Consider the following 13,882-nt stretch of genomic DNA (forward strand, 5'->3'; position numbering starts at 1 on the left):
ACCTTAGACCAGAGACAGACCTGAGATACAGAAATAAGAAAAGTATGAAAACCTTAAGTAATGAACTGAGAAACAATTTGAAGATGAGAAACTGAAAAAACATCATTGAGGCAACAGAAAAGACCCCATATTAAATGGTGACATTTTGGCAGAGAGTTAAATAATTTCTAGGGTTTGGGGACTAGATTTGGGACAAGGGAAGCCTTTCTGGACCAAGGAATAGAATGAGAACGCTGCAGAGACAAGGATGAAGTACAGGAAAGAGAATGGAGATAGCTTATTTAGATAGATAGAGATGCTAACGATTTCATTTGCTGGGAGTAAATGATAGACTCGAAGCTTCATAAGAGTATTTTGAGCTGCTGCAAAGTAAGAAATCAGTTAAGTACTTTTCATAGCATATGTACTATAATCCTCACAATAATCATAGAAATAATATTCAACCTCATGTTATATCATAACAAGCACACTAGAGAAATGGAATGTGGAAAGAATGAGGACATTTCAGTCATTAAATAAATAGCCTCCCTAACCCAATCTGGATCCACTTTCTGTCTTTGGAAAGTGAACACAGTAGTAGAACATGGGGTAAACTAGAAAAGGCTTGAAACAAGTGCACACATGGCTGTAGGTACTGTGTCTTAAAACTCCAAGGAAACACTGTGCGCTAAGATGGCAACAAATTAATCAGGGCTGTTTGTTTGTGTGTGTTTGATGTTTATTAGACAGTCTCTAGGAAAGTGCTAAATGTATCAGCACCACATTCCCTGTCCGTTATCATTCTTCTTTTATTTATTTATTTTTGGTGTGTGTGTGTGTGTGTGTGTGTGTGTGTGTGTGTGTGTGTGTTATCTATAAGCATCTCATGGATGTTCCTGCTCTGGCTGGCTTCCAACCAGAATCCTCAAATCTCAGCATCCTAAGTCACTAGGATGACAAGCGTACGTCACCAACACCCAACCTTCCCTGTGCCTTTATCCCTTCTTTAAAGTCTGTCCTACCATGACCCAGATCTTCCACAGCCCTTAGAAAGTATTCCATTTACATAAGCTCCCTTCCAAAAATTCCACCTAAACGTTAGGGGGATGGGAAACAGTGATTCAATACGTAGGCCATAAGCAAGCAAAAAGTACCTCTTAAATACATGAGCTATGAATTATACTCCATATGTTAATAATGGAATAACAGCACTGGAAGAACTGCAGAAAAATTTATATGACTAATTCTGACACTCTTACCAGTATGTTCTTGTGCTATCTATAAATGAGAAATTAACAAAAAATAATTCCAAGTCAAAAAATCAGGGAAATATTGTTTCAAGAATATTTCTTATGAAATTAATAACATAAAGAGTAACTATTACTATTTTAGATTTGCAAGCAATGTGCCATAAAATATGCATTGCTGTTTAGTTTATAAATAAAAACTCAAGTTTTAAGTGACTAATTATGCCATAAATAAATGGTGGAAACACATCAGTCAAATAATTTAATTGTAGTTCAAACACAAGATCCCTTCTATTTCTGAGTAGTATTTGTAGAATTTGACTACACTCACCCATTTTCAATTATTTTTCCAAAGGAAGGAAATGGAATAATCTGAAAATTGAGAAATGTCTTCCACAGAAATGAAAAATAAAAGCCAGGCGTGGTGGCTCACACCAGTAATCCTAGCTACTCAGGAGGCTGAGATCTGAGGATCATGGTTCAAAGCCAGCCCGGGCATAAAGAAGCCAGGTGACTCTTATCCCCAATTAATCTCTAGAAAATGGGAAATGGGGCTGTGGCTCAAGGGTAGGGTGGTAGCCTTTGAGTTGAAGAACTCAGGAACAGTACCCAGGTCCAGGTTTAGCGCCGTGGCCTTGAGCTGGAGAGCTGAGGGACAGCGCCCAGGTTCAGAGTTCAGCCCCGATGCACCCCCCACCCCCAAAAAAGAAAAGAAATGAAAAATGAAGTCCATTTTAATTCAGTTGAAGAATTGCCATTCAGCAAAGTATCACATTCTTTACATTTATCTGTTTAATAATTTGGTAACCATCATCAAAAACAGTATCCATAATAATTACAGTAACTCTAGTAAATTATTACAGTGACTAAAATGAATGCTACCTAAAAGTTCACACAACAAAACAAACTCAAGGTACACATTGTGTTGTGTCTTTCCTGCACACACATTTGCTATAGAGGCATTTCCAAAGCTTCATATTTACTTTTCTAAAATCATGTTAATTTCTTATTTATTTCAGGCATTACTAGAGACTCAAAATTTACTGCGCATTCAGGTTGCAAATTTTACCTTCAACCTTGGATTTTCAGGGAAGTTTTACCACACAGGTAAGAAGAGACTTTGTGTTTTCAGGCAGCTACAGATAAATAGGATTTAGGCTTTTGAATGCTCCATAAGTAGGCATATCTGAATGTCCATATTGATTATGGGGGGGGAAACTTGGGTGCCTGATATGAATAATCAAATCCAAAATCAAAGAGTTTGTATCCTTAAGCAAATATTATTAAAATCATGGGCAAAGAGGCAGGGAACTTACTTTTTACAACTCACTTAAAGATACCATAATCGTTGTTCTAAGTATGACGATGTAGCATGTGTAGACGCAGAGACTAAGAAAGGGTAATGGGGAGTAGTGAAGAAGACTTTGGCTCTACTCATACTCAAACCATAAGGGATGGTATGTTTGACAGTAATTGTCAAATCATTACCTGATTGACACTTTTTTTATATATTACATTCCTTTTGAAAGCATATGGCAGTGGGAGAGAAATTTTATATCCTTAGAGAAATATGTCACTGGTCTACATTTCTTTGCAGAAATTTTCCCAAAGAACTATTCCTGGCAATGTCAACAAATATCCATCAAAACCTTCACAAATAGTCTCTATTTCTTTCCATCTCTATCCAGTAACAGTGAATTTTAGTTCCTCAACAAATCCTTAAAACAAATACTCAAAAAATATTTTTATAACTTTTACCCAGATATTGGACTCATTTTCTGAATGTTGGGAAAAAATGTCAAATCCTAGCACTTGTGTAGAAAGAACTACTTGAATAAAATGGATTTTCTTGCAAGGATGCTAAAAGTATTTCTATTAATTAGACTTATATTAAGGAAATACCACAGTGTGTATTTATGCTGGGAGCTAAATGCTTTATTATTTAGCACTCTTTTCAAAGCACTTTAGTAAAAACATCCCACAGTATTCTGCATGCATGTGGGTAGCACATTAACTCATTAAAATATCCCAAGAAAAGGTAGCATTTAATTATTTTTAAGTACAGCTTGTTTACCCAAAGTGGTTATTTAATGGAGAAGCTCAGCATGGTTTATTAGAATATAATGGCATTATCTCATTGGTATTTCCTTGATGCTTTGCCACACATAAACTACTGAAAGGAATAGAGGGAAAATTAGTATTTACAACAGGTGGTAAATCAAATGATTGCATATTTTTAAGGCATTTTGCAGGCACAGATTTGGATCATCATCTTGCACAGGCAAAGCAATTCCAGCTTACAATTTCAAAAGTAGTCATGGTTTCGAAAATCTTCTTCAAAAGCCCCTTAAGAAATGAGTTCAGGCCTAAGAAACTGTAACTATGAGGTTGTAAAGCAGATAACTGTAAAAGCTCTATCTACCCATGCAGGGCAAAAATTATAGGATTATTTGGAGTTCACACACAAACAATACTATTTTTTCTCGAATAGCTGCATAGTGTAAGTAAAGTCATTTATTTTGGCTGAAATATACCTGTATAACTACCTCAGGCTTTATCTACTTTTCATAGTCAGACCTATTAAGACTGCCAGACATTTGTAGAATTAATGCTGGCAGAGGTTATAATGTTTTCCATTTCTTTTTTTCATAATCCTGGGCATGCATGTGGAAAATGAGCAGTACATCAGTCAGGTTCATAAAAATGAATACCTGTTGAAGAAAGACTTGCCACACAAAGATGTATTTTAATGATATCTCTTTAACAGAATTTATTAGCTGTGTTGAAACTGAACTAACATAATTGATGGAAGAATATAGAAGAAACACACTATGTGGTCATGCTGTGGTGATAATGCATTTTAGAAAATAAGATGTATTTATTCATTTGTAAATTCAGGAAGCTTCATTTCCCTCATATACATCTGCAACTTTTATTTCCTTGTGATACTATCTTGTACAGGAACCTTGAGATATATCTATAACATTTTAAAGCATATGCTCATATTATTTTGAGTACTTATAAAATTACTTAGACATACCCACATTCATTCAAGAGCTGAATTACAGGGGAAAAAAGGGATACCTCGCAGATTTCTATATAGAGAGTTAAGAGGACAGAAACAAGGAAAGACTGGAAAGGAAGACAGGACCTTCCTTATGTGTGCACTTGGCTGTGATGTGTAACAAAGAAGATGGCCTTGTCTCAGTTTCAGTCTTAGTTCTCTCCCAGGATTATCCGATTTCCCAGTGCATAAAGATTCTGATGGATGATCCTCCAGGTTTCAAAGACATTTAATCACGTATGTCCAGTGTAATAATGATTGATTCTGCATATTTTAGTGCACAGCTTCACCCATTTGTACATCATGTGTATTCATTCCCGTTCAGTCTCTCTGTCCTTCACATGTTAAAAGCAATCTCATTCTAAAAAGACAGATTAGGAAGATTTCCCCAAATGCCATTCAGTCATGGGTGCCAAATTGAAATAAGAAAGGCATAGTGCTATTTTTTTTTTAAAGAAAAGCACGGGGTTTAAAGTGAAGTATTTTAATCTGGAAACATTTTCATCTCAATTGAAGTTGCACAATGAAGGCTCATTTGAGAAATGAAGACAATTCAGGAAAAAAAAACAGTTGCCCTCTACAAATCCAGACTAAAAGTTTTATTTTTTTTTTTAAGGGAAAGTTTCTGGTTAAAAAAATCATTGTTTTTCTTGGCATTTCATAATAAATTGAACATGACCTCAATCAATAATGAATTCATGAATAACAATCTGCAGATTGAATTAGCATCGGTGATTTCTATGAGCCAATTTTTATTAAAAATAGATTTTATATATAATTATTGAATTTCACACATGAAAATAAGAAAAATTATATTATTTCTCCTTTAGTTATATGATTTTGTTTTGATGTGGTTCTGCTGTTGGTTCTTTTCCTCTTTTATTTGTTACATTCCTCTAAAAATGTGGATTAAATGACTAGTCATTGGAAACCTATTTAACTCTGGGCTTTTACATTTTACCAGCTATCCAAACACAAACAAACTACTTTATTCTTTCTTTGTCTCAGTTAACACAACTCGAAATGGGACTAAAAATGCTAACATTTCTCTCATGTGTAATAATACCCAGTATATTGTAAGTGCACTATAAATGTGTGCTTTTAACAATTTTAAAAATATTTCATTTAATAATCAAATGTCAAAAAGTAAACAGATACTTTCTATTTATCTATTTTCTAATTATGTAAAGTTTATTCAAATTACATTATACTGCTGCTATCATTTAATATATATTTAGCATGAGTTGATTTTATACACATAGAGGGGAAACTGCACAGTGTAAAGAAAATTAGGTGATATTTTCTAATATTTTGGAAATATATTTTATATTTAATAATTGAGTATGGAGCTGATTTTTGAACAAAAGGGATAAAGACAAAGCTTAAAATTTATATAAACTCTTTAATGTTAGAACCAGAGCTGTAAATATGTCCTGTAGTCTAAATTCAGTTAATCATTTTATTTATTTATTTATGATCAGGGGGCTTGATCTCAAGGCATAGGCACTATCTCTTAGCTTTTTTCACTCAAAGCTGATTCTCTGCCACTTGAGCCACTCCTCCACTTCAGGGTTTTTGGTGATTAATTGGAAATAAGGGTTTCATAGACTTTTCTTCCCAGATTAGCTTCAAACAATATTTCTCAGATGTTTGCCTCCTAAGTATGTAGCTTTATAAGTGCCAGTTGTATTTTGAACTGGGATTGTAGCATAGTGTTATACCATTTGCTCATATATATTAGAAAAGTGTACCAAGTCCTTGCACTAAAAAAGAATAAAGGAAAAATAAATCAGTTTTATGAGACTTGAACTTTTGAGTTTATTTTTTTTTATTATTTTTCTTCTTCTGGGACCAAAATCGAGACAAGAACTCAGGCTCTTACAGTTTTACTCATAAGCTGAATCTCTATGTCCCATGTCATGTCTCTATTCCCTTAAATAACAACGGGATGTATATTATTGCCTTCATCATATTGATTCTACAGAAAAGATAACAAGTAAATCAGCTTTTCATATGCATAACTTTTTATATAAAAGCTTTCATATGATCTGAGAATCATAAATATTAAAAGGAAATACTTTTAAAATGAGAACATGTTGCATTTACCTTTCAATGATAATAATCTAGACTTCAATGTGATTTGAGCTAGAAAATATTAAAGTTAAGAACATAGATTTTAGAATTACTTCTTGCATATCAATACAATAATATATAAACTATATGGTTCAACATTGCAGCATGTAGTTTTAATCAGACTTTAAATGTTGGAAATGCATGTTAAAATGAGTTAAATTATATTATTTTCTTCACCATGGACTTAAGATGAGTAAACTATAATATTTTCTTTCACAAAATTTTGGGAACATTTGGAATTCTGATATGTTTTCTTGGCATGACTTGATATTATATTTTTATTAAGCTATCTCCAGTGTCAAAGGTTGACTGCATGTAGTTTTGAATTCTATGAACAGCATAATTTTTTTTAAAAATGAGTGGCAGAAATTAATCCATGAAGTGAAAAAAAAAATCAAAGCTTTAAATGTCATTCTTAACCTTGTGGAGAGTGTTTATAAATTAGCATAATCTCTGATATTAGAATGGCTAAGACTTTATGATCAGTCATGCATCTGTTTATATTAAGTCTGCAAATTTTTTCTTTAAATTGAGTAATTGACCTTCTTTCTGGTCAAGTATGCATTATGTGCTTTTTGCCACTTACAATAATGATCAGCAGAGTTTAACGTGAAGGGAAGCACTTCTCAACCGTTCTATATTCAAAGCACAACAGACCAATTTCAAGGGGCTCAAAGAACTATCAATTCTTTCATCATGTGTGACATAAAGTCACTCTTTCTAATCTATGGCTCATTCTGCTAAATTATGGTGGCGAGAAACATCTGTAGCATAAACACTTCATCTGTGTGAGTGACGAACTGTTCTGAGTTTGAATTTCAGTATTTGATTTTATTTTCCTAGTACCAGGGTGCAGGCCTTGTACTTGTTTGCTCCTCTACCACTCTAACACTTGACCCATGCATTCAGCCTGCCCTTTTGTTGATCATATGGAAGTGGAATCTCACAGATTTTTCTGCCCAGCATGACTTCCAGCCATAAGCTTCCAGATTTCCATCCCGTGAGTAGGTAGGATTATAGTCATGAGGCACCAGGACCTAGCCTGATAGTCTTAATATATTGACAAAAATCAAGAATTTGTGACCTCATTATACTTTAGTTTGCTGACAAAAATAAGAAAAGGTATCTGTTCATTTTATGATCTTCATCACTTTCAAAACTTTATTTTCTTTTTATGTATTGCTCTCCACAGAATCAGGCATGAGGACAAGACATTAGTGAAATCTGACAATTTTTGAGGTCTGTAGATTAAATGGTCTATCCCAGGAACAAAAAAATTCAAATAAAAAACACAAGTTGACATGCTTCAAAGCCATAGGTAGCTACTAAATTTCACGGACTACAGTCAGATTACATTAATTATTCAAGCATTCACTGCTCTAAGGAATTGGCACCATGCTGTGTAGGTAAACATGATCCAATACTTGACTTTAAGAGAGCTATAATCAACCTCTGTACGTGTACTGACAAATAATTTAAAAGAAAACTATAATACAGACAGGTAAAGTTTTTAGAGATGTGTAAGAGACAGATGTGGAGGCCTAAGGGCACATACTTATAATTCTACCTACTATAGACTTAGAGATTGGAAAACCATGAAAAAGGATTAATGATCTTTAGTTAATGTTGCTCAGCCTCATAATCCTAGGGCCTCAGGAATGTGATTTCTGAGAATTACAGCTCAAAGCTGGCTAGTCTAGAAGAATCCAACAGTCTTTTCTCCAAAAATTCAGCAAATGCCAGGATCTAAGCACGGTTCAAGTGGTGGATTGCCAGCTGTATAGAAAATAAGAAAAGAAAAAAGAAAAAGTGAGATTATCACCTCATAACCTCAGTACCAATACCAAAGGAAAAAGAAAGAAAAAGAAAACAGTCAAAATTATTCCCCAATTCATATAAAAATAATAAAATCAAGAACTAATCTGTAAGGAATATTTTGTTATGAAAGCAAAAAAGAAACATTCTCACAATACAAGCCAGTACTTGTTATTTTATGTTACTTATGTAATTCATTATATAGTGATTGAAGGAAAATCATATATTTCATACAGTAAAAATGTAATTTCATGCCCACAATATAATGAATTTCCTTAGAAATACGTTGTTTTGTTTTATTATGATTTTTTAAATTTTTATTTGACAAAACTTTCTATGCCTTGAGTGCTATTAACTAGTTTTTCCAGTAAAAACAGAAAAAGGAATATTGTTTCAGAGCCTGCAGTCTTATTTTTTGTTACAATTACAAGATTAGTTTTTAAATTTTTATGGAATAGCTATACTCAAATGAGAAATTTTATATGACAAATGATTAAATATATAAAGAATTAAAATGCATTTACAGAGCTAAAGCTTAACTTATAAAAATAACAAAAATATTAATTCAATTGTTTTCACTCGTAGATGGTTTTATAAGTGAGTTAAATTTCTGCTTTTGCTTTATATATAACTTTTTTTAGCTTTCTACATTTTTTTCATTAAGTACATACTACTTTTATATCAGAAGAGCAAAGAGAATTAAGTTAATGTATAAGCTTCATTTTAGACATATAGAAAAATCAGAGGAAAAAAATAATCATTTCTGCTAATGCCCTGTGTTTAGTGAGATAATTCTGTATCTCTTCTGTGGATCGTTATAAAATAAAAACAGCACATAGAAAGTCTGATTTCCATTCCCACCAGGTAATAGCAACTCAAAAAAATCCCTGACAAATGGAATTTAGAGCATGCTTGGCTCTTGGTTTTTTTTTTTTTTTTTTTTTTTTCTTTTTTCCTGGTTAAGGAAACTCACAAGTGGATCTGTGTATCCCTAACATGCAGAAGTAAATCAGTCTTACAAGCTAACCTTTTCTAGCTGGTACAAAATGTTCATGGAAGTTATCTTGTTCACAGGCACACAGGAGGAAGATGAGGGTGATGACCTTTTACTGGGGTCCGTGGACGAGTTCTGGTGGTTTCCACACATGTGGAGCCATATGCAGCCACACCTCTTCCACAATGAGTCCTCTTTGGTGGAACAGATGATTCTCAACAAGGAATTTGCACTGGTGAGCACATTGTACTCTGACGTGTGTGTGTGTGTGTGTGTGTGTGTGTGTGTGTTTTCAATCTGTGGACTATTATCTTATAATGGTTAATAAAATCTATTTCCTGATATATATCCTAAAGACATGAAAAGGAACAAAATATACCAGTGCATGGAATATTTTATGGTGACGTGTGAATTTGTGTTATTTTATTTCAGATATGTACAATCAAGGAGCCAAGATATCATATTGTATACATATAAGCATAATGATAATATCATTGCATTGTGGGGTGCGTGTGTGTGTGTGTGTGTGTGCGTGTGTGTGTGTGTGTGTGTGTGTGTTCTGGTACTGCTGATTAAACTCAGAGCCTGAGTGCTTTTGCCTTAACTTTTTCATTCTACTCCAGTGCTCTGCCACTTGAGCCACATCTCTACTTCTGGCTTTTTGCGTGTTAACTGGAGATAAGGGTTGTCTTAGATCTTTCTGGCTGGCTGGCTTTGAACCGGATCCTCAGATCTCAGCCTTCTTAGTAGCTATACTGATGTTATTTTATAAAACAAGCCATTTAAAGGAAGTTAACAGCTCAGGTCTTATTAGATGATTAGTATAAGCATCTATGAAAAGGAATGTTAATTCTTTTACTATTTTACTGGTCTATGTAATATAATGAACCTCTCAAAATCACTTTTTGATAAAAGCAACAAGCAGCTATATGAAGATAAAATGATTTGGACTTTGACTCTAAACCAGCGCTCTTGCAGTACCACACATACTAGTTCATCTCAAATGCACTGAAATAGACTACTAGGCTTTAAAAAGGCCTGCAAACGTCCAAAATATTCCCAGAAAATAATACTTTGGTGTAAATGTTCTATTCTACAGTAGAGCATTTGCCTAGCATGCACAAAGCCCTGGGTTTGATTACTTGGTTCCACATACACAGAAAAAGCCAGAAGTGGTGCTATATAGATCATGTGGTAGAGTGCCAGTCTGGAGAAAGCCGACTGACAGTGTGCAGGCCCTGAGTTCAATTCGCAGGACTCACAAAAACAATAGGGGTTGAAAAACTGCAAGCCAATGTCTAGATCTAGATTGCTCATTGATTTGTGTGAACCAGAAGCAATGAAAGTCCTTTCTAGGACTTTAGATGATTGAAAAACTAACAAAACAACAAAAAAATAGAATTTTACAACATAAACATTATGCAAAATAAGCCAGGCCCAGTGGCATCCTGTAATCCTAGCTGATATTAGAGGATTACAGTTTGAAGCCAGTCCTGGGGAAAGAGTCTGTGAGACGCTTACCTCCAACTAACCACCAGAAAGCTGGAAGTGAAACTATGGCTCAAGTGTTAGAGTGCTAGCTTTGAACAAAAAATGTCGGGGACCATACTCAAGGCCCTGTGTTCAAGTCCCATGACCAGCACAAAATAACATATATGGAACATATACATATATATATCTGTGTGTGTGCGTGTGTTATATATATGTATATATACACATACATTCACACGCACACACATATATATAACATAGGGTGTATATATATACATGCACATATATATATATATGAATCCATGTATCATTTCAAAATTCAAAAGGGATTATTCAAAAGGGAAATCTTTTTCTCCAGAAACTTACCTAGCTGCCCCTTCTCACATGTGTGTAGGCATTCAGCTTCAAGGTGAGTGTGAATCTCCTGAGCATCCACAATTATGTCATCATGCAAGCAAACTGCATTTTGCAAGTGGATGTCTTCAAATAAACAGTATTTTACAAAGTTTGGCTTAGTTTTAACATTAATGAAAGACTCAAGTATGCCCATAATATTCTTCAGAGTGAGTAAACTAAAAATCCAGAATAACTAGAAATCTTGATCTTTTTACCAGCAGTTACTTGAAGTTTATCATTTAGTTAAATCACTTTGCTTCTAAGTGGCTGCATTTTCCAAGTGCAATAGTGGGAATGATAGAATTACCCACAGGATGGCTTCTATCCGTGCTGAGCACACAATCGATCCTCAACAGGTGATAACTAGACAAGTATATTCCTTCTAAATACATGCAAGTATGCAGATAGACTTATTTCAAACAGTCAAATATAGTTTTAAAACATGGAATTTTGAGGAATCTCTCTTCCTTTAACATTTAGGGAGTGTCCAGCCAATGTTGTATTGCTTTATCACTTTGAAAAATCAAGTTAACTTTCTTTTTTAAAAAATAAACCTATCTTGAGTAAATGTATTATATTTTCTGTGAAATTATTTTGCAAATCAAACACCACTATCACATGGTTTCACCTTCCTCCATTCTACTACCCGGGCTCTTTTAGGCTGGTAGGTTATATTTCATAATGGCTGATTTCAGCTGTTTATGTAATTTCTTTTTTAAAAGCCATGCTGAGAGCTCTGGGAAAGACTCAGATGTAATTGCTTTGTAATGAAATGTTGAAAGCTATTTAGAATCCGTTCAGAGCAATTACATTTGCTTAGTCAGTGTGGATAGAAGCTAGACTTAAACCTGTAAATATATTTTGTAAATCAAAAATCGCATTATTATAGTCAAAATGCTATACCTCATATTATATACATATGCATATTTATTATATATGTATATTATAATGCTATATATATTTATATTTATATCATAAAGACTATATATATTCAAAATAATGCCATGACATTGGCTTTGGCTCGTTGGATTTCTTGGATTTCAGTTCAATAAAGCTCAGGATTTTTCAGCCAGTGACATTGATAACCCCACCTTTCTTGTCATCATAACACCACACTATGTGTGCTGTCCAGAGACCCAAGAGAGATATTTCTTCCTTATTAAAGTATTGTCTTTCCTACATCCAGGCAACACTTTAAAACTGTCAGCGGCATCAAGATTGGAGAAGGCAGTAGAAAGCACTAAAGGAGATATTGGCAGGCTAAATATTAGTCCCAACTGCTAGTAGCTACTTCTAATAAAGTTGGCAACTTATTTAATGTCTTCATGCCTCACTTTCCTCTCCTAAAATGGTAATGACTCCCTTTTCATTCTCCACACTACCAAGGTTTTTTTTTTAGATAATTAATTTACATCAACGCATCTGCCAGCCTAGATCATTGAACCAGATAATGCCACTGATAAATTCCAGCTTAAAATTCTGTGATCACTGACAATACAGTCCCACAGATTTGGAAAGAACAACTTGAAAGACTCATCTGGCTGCAGCTGTAGTGATTATGGAAGAAAGATTTCAAAATAAATAGGAATACACACACACACACACACACACACACAAACACATACACACACACACAACTCAGAAGTATTTTTGAAATCCTATGAAGAAGCCTGAAATTAGAAGACAGTTCAAAGCCAACTAGACAAGTAACTGTGTGTGACTCTTATCTCCAATTAACCACCAAAAAACCCCTGGAAATGGAGTTATAGCTCAAGTGGAAGAGCACTAATCTTGAGCAAAAAGGTGAGAGACAATGCTTTGGCCCTGAGTTCAAGCTCCAGGCCTAGCACCCAAAACAAACAGAAATCTTAAGTAACACATTGCAAGACTCCTTTATTACTCCTTCAAAATTATTGAAGGATCTTTATTCATGTAAAAAATCCCATTATTTACTCCAAGAATAAATATACCTATACCTTTTTATATACATGTGCACATGCATACAGTAACTATGTATATGTATGTGGAATCAATCCATGAGCAGAAAGCATGCCTCACTAGTACACTTATATTTGTATAAGTATCCTCTAAAACATAGTGCGTGTGTGTGTGTGTGTGTGTGTGTGTGTGCGTGTGTGCGTGTGTGTGTTATTCCAAAGTAGAGTTAATCAAGACATGGTAGTTATATTATATTTTAGTTGGTATGGAACTAGAATAAAGAAAAATACTTTAAGTTCTTTTTTCCTTTAATAAATCTTCAGTCTTTTCCATCAATCAGTTATCTGAGCATGTCAATTAATAGAAGCAACACTTCAAAAAAAAGTGCTGAAACAATCTAAAAACAATGGTCAGTCAACATGAAAGCATACAATGAAAACGTTACAAAAATCATTTCTGATTTAATCTGCATCTCCATTTCAGTCAGTGTGAAAAAAGAATCCCTGTAGCATAAGCCTGAATTATTTATATTTATTCTGCAAAAGACTTCTGAGAAAAGTACAAATATTGCTTTTGTTGTTTTAAGTTTTAAATACATACTCATTATGTTTCTAAGCCTTGGGGTTTTATAGTCCATTGATAATTACAGAACACAAAATATCTGAAGGCTAAGGATATTTTGTCTTCAGTGTTGATATTTTTTCCATAAGTAAGGTATCTAATTGATAGATAGGGTAATTAACATCTTTGGGATATATGAATAGATAGTTTAGTTATCCCAACATGTCTTAAAATCCAGAGAAAAACTCATTCTAAAACTCCTTC

At 33.9% G+C, this 13,882-nt stretch overlaps 1 protein-coding gene across 1 annotated transcript in view; it reads left to right on the forward strand.

Annotated features, from left to right (window-relative positions):
• Nucleotides 1-13,882, forward strand: part of Ndst4 (N-deacetylase and N-sulfotransferase 4) — a 270,436-nt gene that overhangs the window by 142,717 nt on the left and 113,837 nt on the right. The window contains exons 3-4 of the mRNA XM_090356655.1: nt 2,246-2,333; nt 9,313-9,467. Of these exons, the coding sequence (XP_090212781.1) occupies nt 2,246-2,333; nt 9,313-9,467 (243 nt within the window). The remainder of the gene's footprint in view (nt 1-2,245; nt 2,334-9,312; nt 9,468-13,882) is intronic.

Source organism: Megascapheus bottae, chromosome 23, assembly GCF_031878675.1.
Source record: "Megascapheus bottae isolate mThoBot1 chromosome 23, mThoBot2.hap1, whole genome shotgun sequence".
Classification (NCBI taxonomy): domain Eukaryota; kingdom Metazoa; phylum Chordata; class Mammalia; order Rodentia; family Geomyidae; genus Megascapheus; species Megascapheus bottae.